The 20,080-nt window shown below is 36.5% G+C and overlaps 1 protein-coding gene across 1 annotated transcript; it reads right to left on the bottom strand.

Moving 5' to 3' along the window:
* Positions 1-9,225: 9,225 nt before the first annotated feature.
* LOC134792249 (chaoptin-like) lies at positions 9,226-17,146 on the bottom strand. The gene is made up of 5 exons (XM_063763512.1): positions 16,729-17,146; positions 14,464-14,674; positions 10,855-13,989; positions 10,522-10,778; positions 9,226-10,131 (listed from the first exon to the last, which is right to left on the bottom strand). The coding sequence occupies exons 2-5, from the start codon at positions 14,624-14,626 to the stop codon at positions 9,586-9,588; spliced, it is 4,101 nt and encodes a 1,366-aa protein (XP_063619582.1). The 5' UTR covers positions 14,627-14,674; positions 16,729-17,146; the 3' UTR covers positions 9,226-9,585.
* Positions 17,147-20,080: the final 2,934 nt, after the last annotated feature.

Below are 20,080 nucleotides of genomic sequence, written 5' to 3' on the forward strand. Positions count from 1 at the left end.
CCGTCTACGCATTTTTCAGCCAGCACGGCACTCCAATCAACCTTGGTGACTCGGTCGTACAACATAGGAAAGTCGGCCCTTGCAAAATTCCAGTCGGTGATCGGGTTGATGTTACTTGGCTCGACCACTGTAGCCCTTCCCGGTTGCGCCGGGGTGACAACGATTTCTAGTGGGGGATGGAAAACATCAGCATGCTCTACTAAGCCTTCAGATGCTGCGCATACACTCACAGCTCCCACACATTCCGATACTAGTACTACGTCCAACTTACTTCCCTTACCATTAACTATGTCATTATACTCACATAAATTACAAAATGTCAAAAAATAGTTAAAATAATTATTTACATTCAGAGTAGCACTATTTAAATTGAGATCGCCTAGTACTATAATATTGTTATTTTTAATTAAAGTCGTACAGTCTTCAACTTTACAGAACCACGTCATATAGTCAGAATCTACAGCACTGGGTTTAATATACACCACACATATTAAAAACTCGCAGCCATTGAGTGCGGCAGAGACCCACAGGTCCTCCCCAGTCCCTGTTTCAAGATCTGCCCGACGACGAAGAACTATGCCAGGTCTCGCTGCCAAAAGTACGCCACCACCTCTTGATCCTCGGTCACGCCTCAGCATCGACCAGCCATGCGGAACCACTTCAAGATCGCCTATCGACGAGTCCAAGTTCGTCTCCGTAACAGCGACAATATCAACATGTAGAAGCGACACATTATGACGCCAAAATTTCAACTTAGTTTTTAGGCCGCGAACATTCTGGTAGACTATTTGTAGTGAAGATACGCGGTTAACCTCTTTGCGAGATCGCGACAGTGGCTTCGTCACCCTTGTTAGTTTTCCAGCCGGGGGCGGGGTGGCGTCGACCTCGTTGTACGCGCCCGGTGGAACGTTGAAACCATTCACTGACTTGGGTCCCTGCCGGCCAAGCATCAGCAGACATAAAGCGCTCAAAGAGACTTTCAGGAACTAAAATGATGAAAGACGCATAGTTTTCATGGCGTAGCTTTAATTTATCAACTTTGAAATTGGCAACATGACATATCTCCTTCATGTGATTTATAATCTGCTCAGATGTAGTTTCCGGCTTGAAGAAACACGCGTGTATTCGCCTGTTGGGTTCAATGGTCTGGAGACTATGATTACGGCCGATACCTTTAACCACAGGCCGCGGTGGCAATGATTGACGTCTGTCGAACTCGCGCCTAGCGCCATTGCCGGTAGGGTTATGGTGAGCTAAAGGCCCAGCCGAGGCCACAGGATGAGCTGCAGCCAACTGCGATGACACGGATGCACCGGTTCGTAACCGCCTGTAGGAGACCTGTTTCCATGTGCCCTTGTCTTCGGCCGCCTCACAGCACTCGATAGGCGTCGGCACCGGCGGCGTAATAGGTACCAAGTCATCACTCGAAGTTCTCCTGTCGTCACCGCTATTGCTCACCTGTGCGGTACATCGATTCTCCCGTAACCCCTTGTTCGTCGTTCCTGAGTCAACTCGCGTCCTGAGATCTCCCGTGCCAGACATCGCCCCCTTAGGCGTGCTGGTAATCGCTGAAGAAGCACTGTCCTGAGCAGGAGTCAAGAGATGGATCTCATGTAGGGAAGGGTTACGTTGCAGACTTTTAAGGTCGTGTAACTGCCTATCATATGCCACCAGTTTACTTTCGAGAAGAGCCACCTTCATCTTCAATTCAGAAACTTCGTTCCTTAAAGGCTGCAACCGACTGTCTTGCTGCGCGAGGGCGATACCATTGTGATCCAGGATGAGCTTGTTAACAATCCTGTTTATGGCGTCATCTATTTGGACCTGAAATTCCTCCTGTATTACGGTACGAATAGAATTAATCGACAGGTCATCTTGCCTCTCGCTCATCGGCTTTTCAAATTGTCTTTGCCGCATTGTTGGGTGGAACGATTGGTTCTCAAGGTTTGTGTTAGAGAAATGTGTGGTTGACCGACCAAGATTTTTTACCGTTGATACTGTATCATTGAGGCTAGTGTTGTTATACCCTGACGTGCGGACTGGCGTGTGGGTGTTGTCGCCTTTTGGTAGTTTGCTGCGACATTCAATGCATATCCAAGCTGCAACAACCTCGGGAGACAGCGTCGGGAAGACATTGTACGGAATATTTGCGCATATAAGATCGTAGAATAATTTACACCCTCGACACTTTATGGAGGGTTCGTCTACAATCTGGGTCTGGCAGCCTGCACAAGTCAGCGTCATTATCTCAATGTTGATTTGTTTTGGAACACAGACTAGCTGTCAGATTTTCACGTGAAACGGAACGCACCGTAAGATCTTATTTTGGTGTAGCAACACTAAGATCGCAAATGTCAAGTGTCAGCTGGTAGTGCGCCCAATCAGCTGTTAAAGATCTTCGTAAAATATGAGTCAAGTCCCGTTAGTTTTGGACTTTTAAACCGATTTTGGTGTTTAACGGTTAAAATGTGGATCTTACCACAGTGCCAGAGTGTTTTTAATAGCTATTCTTCGCATTGTAGTTGGAGAATAACCTTACACAGGTAGGTAACTTTCACACTGAGACTATTATTGCAACTTTTAAAACTTTTGCATTGAATTAGTAATTAAAATATCAAAGAGCTCCTATCTTACTTGTTTACATGGCCAGAGTTGCCAGGTCCAGGTCACATACCCATTCCAAGTTGTCCGAGGCTCGTATAGCAGCAATTTGCTTGTTAGTGAGGTTGGCGCATTCCGTCGTAGCATGAACAATATAGCTACATTTACTACATTCAAGGCCAGGTCCTTTTTTATTTATGCATTTTTGGCACTTTTCACATTTTGGAAGTTTTTTAGTAGGAGGCATGATTGAGGGTAGATCAAAATTTCACTTATCACAGTGTACCACAACTGACTCTACCGACGTTCAGACCGCGAATGCCTAGTCTTCGTCTAGACCGTACAAAATAAATTTCTTTTCAATATCCTTATTTTCTGATGTGTAGTTAGAAGACTTAGAAGTGCCATTAAATGAGATGAATGATTGCGACTGCTGTAATTCGCTTAATTCTGTTTTTAATCTCAAAATTTCACTGTCCAACGACTTAATTTTCAAAAGGTTATTGTCAAACTGTTTTTTTAAAAGCTGCTGGCTTTCCTTTACGTCGTTTAAATCGATGGTAAAATCGTGCCTAAGTTGGCTAATTGCAGTGTTAATTTCCGTCTGTATAAGAGTCTTCATCTCGCCTAAAATGGTATTGTTATTTTTTTCCAATTTTTTATCTAATAGCAAACTTATCTGTTCTATGGTGATATGAGTTTGTTGTAGCCCTAAGTTTTGATGTGAGCTAAGAACAATGGACCCCGCGGTGTCATCGAACAGAGTTTTGCGTGTGTTATCGTTTAGTAAATTATCTATTGACATGTTATTTAACGACTTACAAGGTTAGATGGGATAAGAGAAACACCGGGGCAAGAGAAACACATATACAATACTATGATTTTCTTACCCTGACCTTAAACAAATTCACATTACTTTGCATAGTTATAGCTACACGTCCTATATGCATATGTGTATATATGATGTAGTAAAACAAAGAAACTCAACAGTTTAATTTATTATAAAAACTTTTACATTCATAATAAACCTTTTAATGTAAAAAGTTTTTATAAAAGCTTCTATACTGGCGTATCGCGTCAAATTCCGATGACTCCCAATATGCTGTTACCGTATGTCATACTGCATATTGTCCAAAACGTTATCTTATCATTTCGGTAAAATCTTTTCCTTAACTGTAAAAAACAAGAGTTTCACTTTATTGCAATTACTGCACAATCGTTACACGCGAATAGGGTATGTGACTACTAGTCAAATCAGTTTATTTTTTCGAACTGTCAAAACGATTTTGCTACTATGGAATTTATATGAAACACTAGCATATTATAATAAATTCCATATTTTCATCCCAGTACACGTGGATTTCCTTCAAAAATATTTTAATGCAGTAATATTAAAAAATATAAGAGATGTAGCATTTTATCACGTTAAAATGGCACGAGAGGAATTTAATATTAAGTAGCTCACGTAGGAAATTATACGAATAAGTTTGGTTATTAGACTTATTAGTAAAGCCCTTGCTACACGGTCGCCGACAAGCCTTCAGACGGCGCGGCCTTGGTCCGTCCCGGACCGTGTAGACAGTTGTTTCCAACAAAATTTGACCAAAACTGGCCAAGGACAGACCAAGGTCAGACGGTTAGAAGGCTTGTCGGCGACCGTGTAGCAAGGGCTTTACAGAAACGTAATGTTCTGATTTATGGAATTACTAGGATACTTTAAAAACAAGTCTTAAATATTATAACATACTTAGATAAATATTACTTACATAACATTCGGCGGGAAATAATGTGGTAGTTTACATATTATTAGCAATAAATAAATAAATAAATAAATAAATAAATATTTATAGGACATTTGTACACAAATCGACTAAGCCCCACGGTAAGCTCAAGAAGGCTTGTGTTGTGGGTATTCAGACAACGATATATATAATATATAAATATGTACTTAAATACATAGAAAACAACCATGACTCAGGAACAAATATCTGTATCATCATACAAATAAATGCCCTTACCGGGATTCGAACCCGGGACCATCGGCTTCATAGGCAGGGTCACTACCCACTAGGCCAGACCGGTCGTCAAGCAATAAATTAATACAAGACGGCGCGTGTAACTAAGAATATGTTTTCGATTTACCAAACAGATAAAATCGCTATTAGATAGCACGTAGATTGTACTAATCAACTGAGCTATCTATGCTAGGCTTATTCGACCTTAGCTTCCGATCATTTTTAGGGTTCCGTACCCAAAGGGTAAAAGGGACCCTATTACTAAGACTTCGCTGTCCGTCCGTCCGTCCGTCCGTCCGTCCGTCCGTCCGTCCGTCCGTCTGTCACCAGGCTGTATCTCACGAACCGTGATAGCTAGACAGTTGAAATTTTCACAGATGATGTATTTCTGTTGCCGCTATAACAACAAATACTAAAAACAGAATAAAATAAAGATTTAAATGGGGCTCCCATACAACAAACGTGATTTTTGACCAAAGTTAAGCAACGTCGGGAGTGGTCAGTACTTGGATGGGTGACCGTTTTTTTTTTTGCTTTTTTTTCGTTTTTTTTTTTGCATTATTGTACGGAACCCTTCGTGCGCGAGTCCGACTCGCACTTGCTCGGTTTTTTTTAGGGTTCCGTACCCAAAGGGTAAAAGGGACCCTATTACTAAGACTTCGCTGTCCGTCCGTCCGTCCGTCTGTCACCAGGCTGTATCTCACGAACCGTGATAGCTAGACAGTTGAAATTTTCACAGATGATGTATTTCTGTTGCCGCTATAACAACAAATACTAAAAACAGAATAAAATAAAGATTTAAATGGGGCTCTCATACAACAAATGTGATTTTTGACCAAAGTTAAGCAACGTCGGGAGTGGTCAGTACTTGGATGGGTGACCGTTTTTTTTTTGCTTTTTTTTCGTTTTTTTTTTTTTGCATTATGGTACGGAACCCTTCGTGCGCGAGTCCGACTCGCACTTGCCCGGTTTTTTTATTATTATACGTCCTTACGGCTTTCGAAAATAAACTAAATTAATAAAGTTAAAAGGGTTAGGTACAGACAAATATGTTGCCTACCAATTTTTTTCGCTCCTTACTCTTATATTAATAAAAAAATTAAAAAAGTTAAACGGGCATAGCGATGGTTAATATCCCTACGTAACATTTGTAGAAAATATTTTCCATAATGCCAGTACCTATCCAGTGTGCAGTCGTCCACTTTCCTCTTAAGTCATTATTTTCACAACGAAAATACAAAATGAAACAAAACCCCATTAACCTTGATAATAATGGATGGCCAGATAAATTAGCTTTACGCAGATACATTAAAGTCAAAATTATAATTAGAAGACCTTTAAAACTAGAGCGGCCCCAGAACGTCTCCGGAGACCGGAACTAGGTCAAGTGCGATTTTCATAACACACTAGCGACGTCACGATGCATCAACGAGAGGTTTCAGAAAACATGGAAATGTCCACCGAGAATAAAATAAATGGAATAAAGAGAAATATTCAGCCAGTTTTAACTTGAGGTTTACGATTTAGAGCAAGTGCCGGTAAAGTGGACGAGGTAGCGTTTTGCTTTATAGAACAAGCAATTTTTAAAGCTTTTACTTTGAGAAATCTTACATAAAATGCGATGTCGAAAACAGCAGCAGGTTTTTAAATTTAATATTGTAGCTAAATGGAAAATGTTTTAAGTTAAAAATAATATTATAATTGCCATACTCATCATCATCATCATCTCAGCCATAAGACTGAACATAGGCCTCCTCCTTGGACCTCCATTCGTACCGGTTGGAAGCGACCAGCGTCTTCCGGCGGCCTTACCAAGGTCGTCTGTCCATCTTGTGGGTGGACGTCCTACGCTGCGCTTGCTAGTCCGTGGTCTCCACGCGAGCACTTTTCGACCCCATCGGCCATCTTCCCATACTCAGGCATATAAAATTACGATGAAGCAAGTTTTTTTTCTATATTTACTTACTTGATTTAAAATTTTGCAGTTTTATTGAGTCACGTTGAATCATCTAGTATTTAGGTGTGGCATTGCTACAGCAATTATTTATTTTCTTATTTAATTATATAAGATGACTCGTGTGTCTTTCAGTCAATAAGTATGGCCTTGTTGCCACGAGCTGCCTACCATCGAAAAAAAATTGAACACCGCTGTTTTACTGATTATAGGGGAAATCATTTATTTTACATACATTCAAAAACTATAAACTAAAATTAAAAACTAAAATTAAAACTAAGCTTAAAAATAAAACTATAAATAGAAAATTTTCCCCAAATCGCCGTCTATTGGCAGCGTGCTCAGAAGGCTGGCAACATTGCCACGTTGTATGGCAATCCTTGTAGGCTGATCCGCTGCGCTAGATATGCCGATTATGCCGTACCAGCCTACAAAGCGGCTCGTCCCTGATTATTATTTTTATTTAATTATTTATTTATTCATGAACAATATAAGACGCAGATTACGCACGCTGCGATGTAGTTAGGAAACCGATGGTCGAGAGCAGTGGCTGTCGTTGTCGGCCTTTTTCCAAGTGGGCGCCTTTCCGCTGATGCGATAACCTTCCTTTATTTCCGAAAGTGAATATTTACTGCTGAAAGATCAATATTTTGACAAAATGTGCGAGCATTACTTTAATAACATCCTTTACTGTGACAGGCGTCTGAAAAGGGTCTTCTCTCTATGTGCTTCATTCTCAAACCTCCATTTTGTATGTCTGAATGATATTAGAAACATCATGGTCGTGTGCGTCCGCTTTTAGAGCACAGTCACAGAGTCACATGTATACAGCGTCACGCTGATTTTTAATTCGAATTGGAATCACATTTTCGTTTCTAAATATGGTGATAATGGTGACTAACATCAGATTTATATTTATTGTTATGCCATTTAGGGTTATTGGTAAATTGGAATTCTATAGCGTAAGTATTGAACAACCAATTTAGCTAGGAACCTAAATGGAGCAACAATCGCGGAGCGTGATGGTACCTCCTATGATAAATGTCCTAGCCCGAAGGAAGATTCACAATAGGATATCGTATACTAGTTATCTAGATCTGCGAGAAGCTTGCAAGTCCTACAGATCTATCCCGTATTGTCTTGTTATGTTTGATGAGATATCGTAGTTGCATCGTTTTGTTTAGATGTTGCTCGAGAGCTTTTCAGTATCTGTAATTCTGCTCCCTACTCCACTTCACATGCAGATGTAGTGCATAATTGTTTTCCATCGTATTTTCTCGGGAACGTTCGTATTTGTCATGCTACTTCAGTCAATGTCAGTACTTTTTGTACCGAGACTGACTGAAAAAGCAAGACACGTTCGTAAGTTTCCGTCAAAATACGATGGAACATAATTATGCACTACAGCTCTGCTGTAGTATGTTACATTCATAGATCTAGAACGACGTTTACGTTTAAACATAATTGAAGTGTGCAAAAACGAAGCCATCACGTATATTAACCGGATATATTATGAAAAGATGTGAGCTTCATAGCGGCCGCTTGCTTGCCGCTATGCCGCTTTGCCCCTGGAAAACACCAAACCGTAAGGTAATTTCCTACTTTCCGTACTTGTCGTAAATAACTATTATCGTCAATAATGTGATTTGTAGTGTTTAGTTTAAAAATATATTTATATAATTATGCAATATATGTTAGTTTTAAGGTATTTAAATAAAGATTTTCATTCATTTAATAGAAGGAAATAATACAGAGAAAAAACAGGCGGCTTTATCGCTAAAAAACGATCGCTTCCGTCAGTCAATTCCAGACCCTCTCTGGTCCCATTTCCAGACTTATTCAGTATCATATAGGTACATATTATTTAAATAAACATAGCGTGTAGTGTACTGCAATTCCATGCAGTGGATAAAACCTGCATAGGTACTAAAGAAATTTCCACATAACTCACTTGACGAACAGAACTCGCTTGACCTTGGACTATATCAAATGCGTTGTTCATTTTTAAGCGGACTTGAAAATTGTTTGATACCTAACTACCTACTTATGAAATGTACCTAAATGACTCATTTCATGAAAATCTTAGAGAAAGAGTCACTATATATTTCACAGGTTAATAATTCTCACAAAGTCTATTTATAATCTTCTCGGGTCTCGGGTTGAGATGCATTACGTTATCTCAGGAGACCCACTGTCGCGACCGCATTAGTATCAATACTGCAGTGCTGCATTAGCACATTTCTCGGGGGAATAACACTTAATACGATTGTGACGACCCCCTTAGAGATATATTGCTGACACCAAGTGGACATTGACATTTTAGATGATTATAAGTATAACTAACCTACAATTATGTGTCGGATTAAAAAAACAGAATTAATTCTTGACAGCGAGAGCAGAGCGTTTTTATCATATCCATATTGTTCACTTCAATTGTATAATGAGACAGCAAGATCACTGTTTTTTTTTAAATATGGTAATTTTGTCATTACATACCGATCTGTCATTAGAATAGAAAGAATAGACAAATCTTCTTTATTTGTTTATTACGTACCTACTTTGGTAGCTAGCATTATAATTGCTACAAATATGATGCTTTATTTTCTCTCAGAAATTCAATAAGTTTTGTAACATTTAAGAAATAAAATTCTGGTATCTTTGCAGTCATTTAATTGTGACTAGAATAACAGTCTATTAAACATTATATGTCAACAAATAAGTTATGCTAATAAAATTCAACTGCCAACGACAAAAATGCCTACTCTAGTAACTAAAATAGTTTTATAATCAACTACCTATCTATCTATTGGTACCTATTAAATACTATGAAATAATGTAATCTATATTATAAGTAAAATGTAGCACTTTCTAAGCAACTACTGATAGAATATAATTAAATTTAGAATTGATTGATCCTCTTTATAGTTACAAGTTGTATAATATCTCACCTATCTAATCTAAATAACTACTATCATACTATTCGAGAATAGAATTAAAAGGTGATCTAGTAGGTATTTATTTCTTATTTTTTCCCATTCCTAATAAAATATTATCAGTAGAAGCTGTAGTTGAATCTTGAATAATATCTTCCTTGCTGTGAATTGAATGAAAGTCATTCATTTCAGACCAATTAGGATCTGATTTTGCAATACGTTTCCTTTCTTTAATTTTCGTGTATAAAAGAATGGAGACCATTATAAAGAATACAATGCATCCCAGTGAACAGCCTACGATTAAACCCATTCGGCGATTAAGAATTAAAGTAATGTCAAATACTTTGCGAGGTCTCGTTTTTATTGATACCGGTTTTCTGAAAGTGTTGAAGGATAGGCACTCGCTGGAAGGTGATCGCATGAGGATAGCCTCGGCGACGTCCTGCGTCAGTCTGGCGGTGAGGTTCGTGTCCACATTTGTAGTCCCATTAAACTCAGATTTAATTTCGAAATCCAGAAGGGGAGGGTCATCGTGTAGCGTAATAACGCACACTACATAGTTTACATTTGGTGCAAGATCCGGTATGTGAAAGGATACTTCAGTTTTCTCTAAGTACTTCGATTTTACCTGAAGATAAAACCAATTATTAATAAAAATATAAATCTCTGAGAAAACAATGTTATCATTAGGTATAGGTAATGGTTTCTGCTATTAAAATGTTAATATTCTTTTTCTAAAATTACCAGTTTTAGTCCGGAATGCGGATTTTTTTCGAGAAAAACTGGAAATTCGAATACGTTTAAAACTAATGAATTCATATAGATCCTTGGCTGACGGCCTCAACTCATTGCAAATGAGCTCTCAAGGAACCCTTTTCCTTAACCCGATAGGTCAAATTACCAGTCGACCTGTATGTAGGTACTTTTTGTTGTTGAATAAAAGTTGAATATAACAAGAAATGCTCAGATTAGAATATTACAACATACATTTGCAAAATGGCAGCCGAGAAATACTTACATCAGATTGAATATCTTCACTGTAATAAATTATTTGTAGTGCTTTTATGGCCGTACGATTTCTGATAAACCACGAGACGGATACGGAGTTATCTTTATGTTTGTCGACAGATAGCTGTGATATTATTGGGACGTCACATTTTTCCTTGGGATATTCGTTATGAATACACGTTACTGCTTTAGATTTTATTATTTTTGGGTGATCTTGTATCCATACCCATGTATTGTCCCGTTCGCAGTTGCATATTAAGTGGTTATCTGAAATCAAAACGTAAGTTAGTCGTATGAATATAATATAACCTACGTAATAAAAAGGAATTAAGTTAGTAAGTACCTTGTATATCAATATTTTGCACGTGATTTTCTACCGATACTAACAGTTCCAAAGAAAGCATTTGAAGTTTGTTATGAGAGAAATCTATCTGTACAATTTTATTCAAATTCCTAAAAGCTGTCGCCGAAACATATTTTATATTATTGTAGCCTAAGAACAATACAGTAAGTTCTTTCAAGTGAACTAAATCCTCATTGAGTATATTTTGTAGTTTATTGTGAGATAAATCTAAAAGCTTCAGATTCCCTAAATCTTCGGAGAAAGATTCTATTGACTCGATGTTATTGTTAGACAAGCATATCGATCGCAATTTTACTAAACCACGAAAATGACTACTTTTTATTTGAGAAATTTTATTAAAACTCATATCCAAAGTTTCTAAGTAAGATAATTTTGAAAACGGACTCACTGTCAAACGCCTAATTTTATTGTAATTCAAGTAAAGATATTGTAAGCTGCTGAATCTATCAAATTTAATATCGTCTATATTTGAAATGTTAGTCGCGCTTATGTGTAATTCATATACATTAGCTATTAAGGCATTGTTATGAGATTTATTGGAAGCGGTCCAAGATACGGCGGGGTTGTTGCTAAGATCAATGTTTATCAGTGCTATGCCGGACTTCTTAAAGGATGACAGAAAATCGAACTTTACTATGTTGTTACCGGAAATGTTAACATTCTGCAAATTTGGAAACAGCTCGAACATAATAAGAGGCAAGTGCTCTAGTTTATTACTACTGAAATCTAAAGATACCAAATCATTGAATGTAACTCTTTTTTTCGCTGTAACATATTTAATTTCGTTCTTTCTCAAAATCAAATATTTAAGATTAGTTAACTTTTCGAATCCGCTTAACTCGACCTTTGGCAAAAGATTATCCGAAATGTCTAAATTTTCAAGATTCGTTAAATTATGGATTGTATTGTACGGAACCGAATCTAAGAAATTATTACTAATATTTAAGTCTGAAACTGTGTTATGCATTTCAAATAGTGTTGACGGTATTGTACTGATAATGTTTTGAGCTAGATTCAACCTCGAAAGTTTTTTATTGTATTTAAAAGTACCCTCAAAAATATGCTCAATATTACAATGCTCCAATAGCAGGACTTCTAAAAGTGGCAGGAGGGAAAATGACTCTAGGGGTAAAAAGTCTAGAACATTGAAAGAGAGCGACAGATATTTTAACCCTGGAACTTCAATGGAAAGCAAGTCTCCTGATTTTAATGAGTTATTTTTAAGAGATAGTGTCTTGAGGTTATTCAAACCCTGAAAAGTTTCGTTTTCTATTGACTGTATTTCACAGCTGTCTAAGTATAGCGAGCTTAAAGGTAGACCCTGCTGAAACATATTTTTATGCAACATTCTTATGGGATTGAACGACAAGTTGAGGCTTCTCAACTTTTTCAATGCATGAAAGGCCATATCGAAGACCGATGAAATTTTATTATTCGAAAGATCTAAATCTTCTAACTCAGTCAAACCACAAAACGTGAAGTTTGTTATGTTCCTTAATATATTATGTTTTAAATCTAGTTTTCGCGTTGAATTCAAATATTGGAATGAGTAGTCTTCTATAAAGGAAAATTCATTGTACCCTAAGTCAATGTGTGTAAGATAAGTCAAATTTTGTAAGGTATTTTTTCTCAAAAACTTTATATGGTTGTGTTTTAAATGTAACTTATTTAGCTTCTTTTGAGAATGAAACATAAAATTATTGATTCCAGGAAGAGAGTTATAATCTAAGTATAATTTTAGTAGATTAGAATTTATTTTAGGCAGAATGTCATTTAAGTCTATTAAGTAATTGTTATTGAGGCTAAGGTATTTTAATCTACTCATATGAATAAATGTTCCCGGTTCGATAAAGTTTATTTCATTATGATCCAAATGAATTTCTTCAACCATTAAGGATTCTAAAAATTGGTATTTTGTAATCGTTGTGAGCTTATTATTGTTCAGTCTGACTTCATTCAGACTTGCTAAGGACCCTAATGTGCTGTTATCTATATTGAGAAATTTGTTATTGTCTAATCTTAATTTCACTATCTTCTTATTATTCCTAAAAATATCATGTGGCACTTTATTCAAATAGTTAAATTCTAATTGTAGCTTAGCAAGATTAAGTAAATTACTAAAACTCTCACTATGAATATTGCTTATGCAATTGTCATCTAAATGTATTATACTTATATTAGTTGAATTCAGAAAAGAATCTATTGGCACATCTAGAATATTATTATGACTCAAGACAACCTCACTAAGAGATAACAAGTTGCAAAAGAGACCATGGATGTGGTGTAAATGGTTATAGCTCAGTTCTATAAACCGAAGTTTTTTATTATTCTCAAAAAGATCGGGGGACAAAAATTTTAATCTATTATGGCTCAAATCAATCGACTCTAAATTAACTAAGGACTGAAAGGCTCGGTAATGTATACTATGAATAAAATTAAAATGAAAAGACAATATTTTAAGGGACGGACTAAATTTGAGACAGTCTTCCGAAATAAATTCAAAATTATTAGAATTCAAGTCTAGAAACTCCAGCGAGATTAAATCCGAATCCTCTACGACGGGGAAAAAAGACATTTCATTCCAAGCTAGCCTTAAAGAGCGCAGATGTCTCAACTTCGCCACCGCCGCTATTGGGAATGTTGTGAGGTTGTTTTCGCTCAAATCAATTTCCGAGAGAGAAAGTTCTAAACTAGAAAAGGCTGATTCCGATATATCACGTATCATATTTCCTTTCATATTCAATTTCATTAGCGGAAGACCGTAAAAGCTATAGCTGGGTATATCTTCTATATAATTAAAAGTTAGGTCCACGGATATGAGCTTTAGGAGGCCGGAGAAAACTTTTTGTGGCATAAACTTTAGCTTGCTCGACACGATGCTTAGCGTTTCAAGGCACTTCCTCAGCGGCATGAATGTGTCGTCACCGATATCTCTAATGCTAGTCCTCGACATGTGTATGTGCTTAATGCACACTCCTTGAGGTATAAAGTGAGCCCCTAAACTCTCTTCGTTGTCATCGAGGTCATAAATCGACAGGGAATGGATGTGCGACATAAGTTTCAATGCATTTTTAACATCTTTCAAAACGGTGTCTTGGCAGTCGAGAAATACACCTGCAAAATAAAATAATTTTAGTATTTCGTAGTTCACAAAAATAAAGATCGATTTATAGTTCAGCAAGTGCAAAATAAAATATCCCGAACAGAATTTAAAGTATTTTCAGAGCATGAAACGAACTTTTATAGAATAAAGCATACCATGTTCATAATGATTTAAAGAAAAAACTTTGTACACCTACATTAAATAAGTAGACAGCGGCTTTAATATACTATTCATTTATAATAAATTTAATGCCGTATGGTTATAACTAATGTCAAAGCAACGTAATTATAATGTAAAATCAAAACAAAATAATTATAAATTCCACGAAAAGTTCAGTGTATAATTTATACACACTGAAAAGTAAATTATTAACAGTTTTCCCTTCCAAGAATAATAACAATGTAACGGTAGTTATTCCCAACTGTAAAAATAATTACGAAACAACCGATGTACAAAGTATTACGGGGTCAATAAAAAAGTCTCACCGTCCTCAAAGGTATAGCACGAACATTTGGTACCCCTCATTAAGTCCGGGCACGCCATGGTATTCTGCCCTCGCGAAACGGAGGGTAGAACCAACAGTAATGAAATAATTTGCAAAATATCACGATCATTTTTCTTCGTCTTGAAGCATAAAATCTTTTTCATAGTTTCATTATTGAATGTTTTTTACATTCCATTGAACATTTTGTTTACCTGAAAAATAATATGCGGTTAAGTCAAGTCGTCTAAACCAAACTTGACTAAGGGCCACTTGCGCGTTCCAGGGTTATATTAGCTAACTAACTCGGAGTTAACCGTTTAATAAAGGGTTAACATGTACTGTATAAACGGTTAATCCCGTTAGTTGGCTAACCCTGGTACTCGCAAGTGGTCCTTAATGTAAGTATAGCATAGCCACAAGGAATATCGTAATTCGGCAAACGCCAAGCGACAAGAAAAGATATTATATAACTGGATGACAGTACGGTTACCATCAGTTTGTCACTGACATAAACGCCGTCGAGAACGTAATTTACTTTCTATACATCTCGCTCGCACTCGCATATTAGTGCAAACGGGATGTATAGAAAGTAAATTACGTTCTCGACGGCGTTTATGTCAGTGACAAACTGATGGTAACCGTACAGGTGCTATTAAAAGTCACGTAGGTAACTATTGCCATACATTTTTCGATTTTCTATCGACGATTATCATCTTGCATCTTGGCTAGGCCCCCATGTACTGTTAGCTAACCCTAAATTAAACAGTATAGTGCTATAAAAATACAAAGGCGTTAAAAATGTGGTACCTATACCGGGTGTGGCCTGTAACATGAGCAAAAAATTAAACTGTAGGCTGTACTTCTCATACTGACTAACATTTGTTCAGCTACTTTTAAAAATAACTTGTGGTTTGATTTTTAATACACTTTAAAGTTTATTCTAAGACGCAATGTATTGCGAATTTTGTTATGTTTAAGGCGTGACAAGCAACGTCAATCACAATGATATGACGTGGCGATGGCGTCCATTGAAGATAATATTTATTTTGTATGAAAAATAGGGAGTCTAAATACTTCATAATTTTTAAAAGTTGTTGAACAAAAGTGTCACGGTTTGAGGAGTACAATCTATGTTTTAATTCTTTGCTCGTGTTATAGCCACAGGCCACACCCGGTATACGTTTATAATCACGTGACTTAACGTAATTTTATTAACAGCTAACACTAAGTGCCATATTCAGATTTTAAATAAGATACCAATCTTAACCATCTTACTATTACTCGACTATTAGAGCGAAAGGTACCCACTTAGATTGAAAAAATATCTTAAAGTCTGAATGTGCCTCCTGATCTCTATCGCCCGTTACGATTTTAATGATGATAATGACAGATGATATATCTAATCTACGTCATCGCGCGTAACAAAGCGTAAACGAGATTCAAAAACTCATTTAATTATTTATTCTATTTTCGTGCAATACGGTTGTTATATTTATATTTTTGTTGCGGCAGACCGAGTCACGTGGTCGAGTAAGTAAGGCGGCGAATAGTCTAGTTTCACTGTTCGCAATATGTCCAGCTGCAGCGAAATTTATCTCTCTGGGGGCTCTGTGCTTCTCTCTCGCACTTAAATGCTCAAGAACAGATGAGATGCACTGAAACTAATATCAGATCAGGAACGAATTTAATAATGTTGGAACGCATTTACTGGTATTTATGCAGATGTTTTGTATTATGCGATAAAACGATGATTATACGATATTTTGGAATATCAGAGCCACGATAAAATTCTTGCGACACGAAATATCATAAAATGAAGTAACTATACAAATATAACAAAAAAATATTGGCCGTTATTTTGTCTTCTCAGAATTTTATTTATTTGCACATACGATTCAACAATGGTTTTGCAGTAATTGACTAAATATAATTCACTGTCAGATATAAATCGCTGTCGAATTTAACTTTAATAAATATCTATCACTTGAGAAGCTAGTTCGAAAAGTGGCTTAAAATGTCAATCTTTCTTTGGAATTATCCAAGACAATAAATCGTCTTTCAACTTGTACGCGATGTTTTATTTTTAAGGTACATTATTCCTTCTTAGGCTTACACATTTTTGCACTGAAAATATAATTAAATTACCTATGTTTTCTATTTAAAGCTTTACGACAACCCTTCACACTTTATTATTTTATCCACCACATAAGCCGCAAGATCAATAACCGACGTCAACTTAATCCGAAAAATTATTTAAAGGACTCACCTGTCAAGGCTTTTGCGCCGACACGCATCCCACTGCAGCTAATTGCGAATAGATGTTATATCTATCGCGTTAAGGTCCATTTTCGCGACCCGCCCGCCGGCCGCTCAAAGTGCGCCTGTCCGTCGTACACGCGTTTTTATAAGGTTAATTAAATAATTTGAGAGGTTAGTTGTGACTAGGGATTTAGTAATTGTGTTTAGCGCAACAGTGTACGCTTGAGGTCATTAGAAGGCTCGGGTGAAGACTGCCGCTGGCGCGGCGGCGCGCGCTCGCTAGGTCACCGCTCGTTGCGGCAGCGGCACCCCCGACCCACTATTATTATACTTTTATGACGAATCGGATTTCGCAACACCCGGCTTTGCCAGCGATACCGACCCGAGAGTTTATCTTGTGCTAACGAATTATTAATGTAACGCTGTGTTGGCTTTACATTTGTAATGGTGTTTTGTTTTTCTTTCAGGTTATACCTACGTGCGATAGAAAGGTGAGTTGAGTATGTAAACGCATTTGTTCTTAGAGTAGAATACAATACACAATACAATACTCTTTATTGCACACCTCACATAGTTTACAGTCACATAGTTTAAGGTTACAGTAACATAAACAAAGACAATTGGATAGAGGTAACAACAGGCGATCTTATTGCTTAAGAGCGATCTCTTCCAGACAACCTTTGGGTATCGGAGAGAATAGAATTAGAATACACGTATTATTATCATTTCCATACTTATAGTGTAATCAGGTACCTCGATTTCTTAACGACTCTTGTCCGCAGCAAGCTCTGTTCTCCATACAAACGTAGTTTGCTCTCATTTTAAAACGACTAGCTAAATTGCTCTTAAACTTTGTATTTACAATAGGATAGTAATATTCTAGGGTTATAATTAGTTAATGCAGCTTCAGATACCATAGTTAAAAATATAAAGCGAATTTAAGTCTTTCATTCAAAACTTGTTTTTGCTCTATTTCGTTTGTTATATACCTCATTTTATTGTACGTGCAAAGTTTCATTACAATCCAACACGCAGTTTTAAAATGAGAACGAAACTCCGCTTGTATGGGAAGATGAAATTCGTCCGAGCTGGCTGCGGACTCTTAAGTGAAATTCTATTTATTATTAATCACATAGTTATAGGGCAATGGAATATTCTATAATTCAGGTCGTTACGTTATATATGTGTGTATAGGTAGATACTACAATAGGTATCTAATAACATATAATTATTAATTCAATCAATTAATTATGCATACTACTCTCTATGCATGTTATTACAATTTTATAATTTTGGAATTGGAATATATTTAATTATATATATTTCCTTCTAATGATTTAAATATCCATTTGTTATGTAGATAAAAAAGATTTTTATTTATGATACAACGTTTACAATAGCCGCCTTTGCAGTCTTATCTTAAATTATAACTACCAATAACTCTTGTAAACGTGCTTGTAAACTGTCGTGCAAATAATAACAATATATTTATTTGTAAAATTAAGTTCTAATTGGATAAACTTGCGATAGTTAATTAGCTATGAAACTAACAGATATTTGAATAAATGTTTTTGAGTTATCGTGCGTTTTGCTCGCGCCAATACAATGTAGCGAAATGAATGATAACTAAATAACATGATTCAAATATTATTCCGATGTCAGGGTACGTTCGAATTTGTATAGATGATACGGTTTCCACAGTAAATAATGCTAGTTTACTAATGTTCGATTTCCGCATTCAAAAATAGCACAGCTTTCTATTATGCAAACTAAAAAACGAACATACATTTTAACCGCTCTTTTTACTCTGAACAGAATTGGTAGCTTAGTGTACAGCTATAGTCATAAATATATAGTCATACTATTGTATTGTATTCTATTGTATTGTATTCTATTGTATTGTATTCTATTGTATTGTAGGAAATATATTTATATCCTCATGACGTTAAAGTAAGGTAAAAATGTGTACTAATTTATCCTCGCAAGTCCCCGTGTACTTGTACAAGTACAAATTAAATTCGAATTTTGGACTCATATATAAATAAAAGAAAGTTCCAAATTCAAAAGCACCAAAATTGCCCTGGGTTTTACGAGGTTATGAATATGACCGTGACCGTATAAACACGCGCCCTATTGACACACATTGTATGTCATATGTGACGTCCCACGGGTAAAGGTACCTTATGGGGGTTGGCGCTTACGCTATTATTAACACCGCTCCAATATTATTGCGGCGCCATGCGACGTAAGCGCCGGCCGCCATAAGGTACCTTTTTCCATGGAACGTGTTAAGTTAAGAGGGAAACATGACTGTGTACTTACAAAAAACTCCGGTTTTTACTGACATAATAAATGTATCAGAATTTTCTCGCTTTGATTGATGTTGAAAGGTTACACACCTTAGGTTATACACCTTATACACCTCCAGCGTAGCGTAGACCCGTAAGCGTAGACAGATAGACAGCTCTGCTACGCTTGTACGCGTAGCAAGTTAATAAATAATAATATATGGTATAGGTAGAGGAATGAGAGCGTGAGTAATATGAGTGATGCGTAGTGAAATACTCGTAATATTAAAATCTTATACTTTTACGAATCTTATACTCTTAAATATTATACGAGCAATTCTTGTATATTTATTTATTCGGGGATCTCGGAAACGGTCTAACGATTTCGATGAAATTTGCTATATCGAAGGCGAAGTACCATGAACTTCTAACATTTTTAGTAATACACATTTTCATTCATTTAGTAAACATAGGAGTTCATGCTACTTCGCCGTCGATATGGGGTTTTCGGGGGCGAAAAATCGATCTAGCTAGGTCTTATCTCTGGGAAAACGCGCATTTTTGAGTTATTGTATGATTTCCGAGCAAAGCTCGGTCTCCCAGATATTCATAATGTACTTAAGTTAAATAACAATGTACACAGTGTTTTAGAAAGTAGCCATTGAGGTAAATAAAATTGTGAACAAAACAATTGAATTTCGCTAGGAAACTCTCGCACTACTAGAGGTACATTTTTATGTATTAGAAATATATATTGCAAACTGACACAGGTACAGTTACCACACGGGATTGTTATGCCATTTAGGGTTCTTGCTAAATTGGAAATCCTATAGCGTAAGTATTGTCCACCAATTTATCTAGGACCCTAAATGGGATAACAATCGCGGAGCGTGATGGACTGATGGTACATATATTTAGCCGTCCTCTCAATCACGTTCTCAATCTAATCAAACACGTTCGCATAGCTATGATTTTTTTTAAATATTCCAAAATGAACAAAATACGTTAATAATAATTATGAATCTGAGCGAAGCAGTCTAGGTTATCGAGTGTTTCTACCTTGTTTAGATA

This window comes from Cydia splendana, chromosome 7, assembly GCF_910591565.1.
Source record: "Cydia splendana chromosome 7, ilCydSple1.2, whole genome shotgun sequence".
Taxonomy (NCBI): Eukaryota; Metazoa; Arthropoda; class Insecta; order Lepidoptera; family Tortricidae; genus Cydia; species Cydia splendana.

Bases quoted from the DNA above. Each gene is read 5' to 3' on its own strand.
- LOC134792249 (XM_063763512.1), bottom strand. From the start codon at position 14,626: ATGAAAAAGATTTTATGCTTCAAGACGAAGAAAAATGATCGTGATATT. The intron at 13,990-14,463 runs GTGAGACTTTTT...TTTATTTTGCAG, and splicing joins GTGCTATACCTTTGAGGACG to GTGTATTTCTCGACTGCCAA. The intron at 10,132-10,521 runs GTAAGTATTTCT...TTTTATCTTCAG, and splicing joins GTGAAGATATTCAATCTGAT to GTAAAATCGAAGTACTTAGA.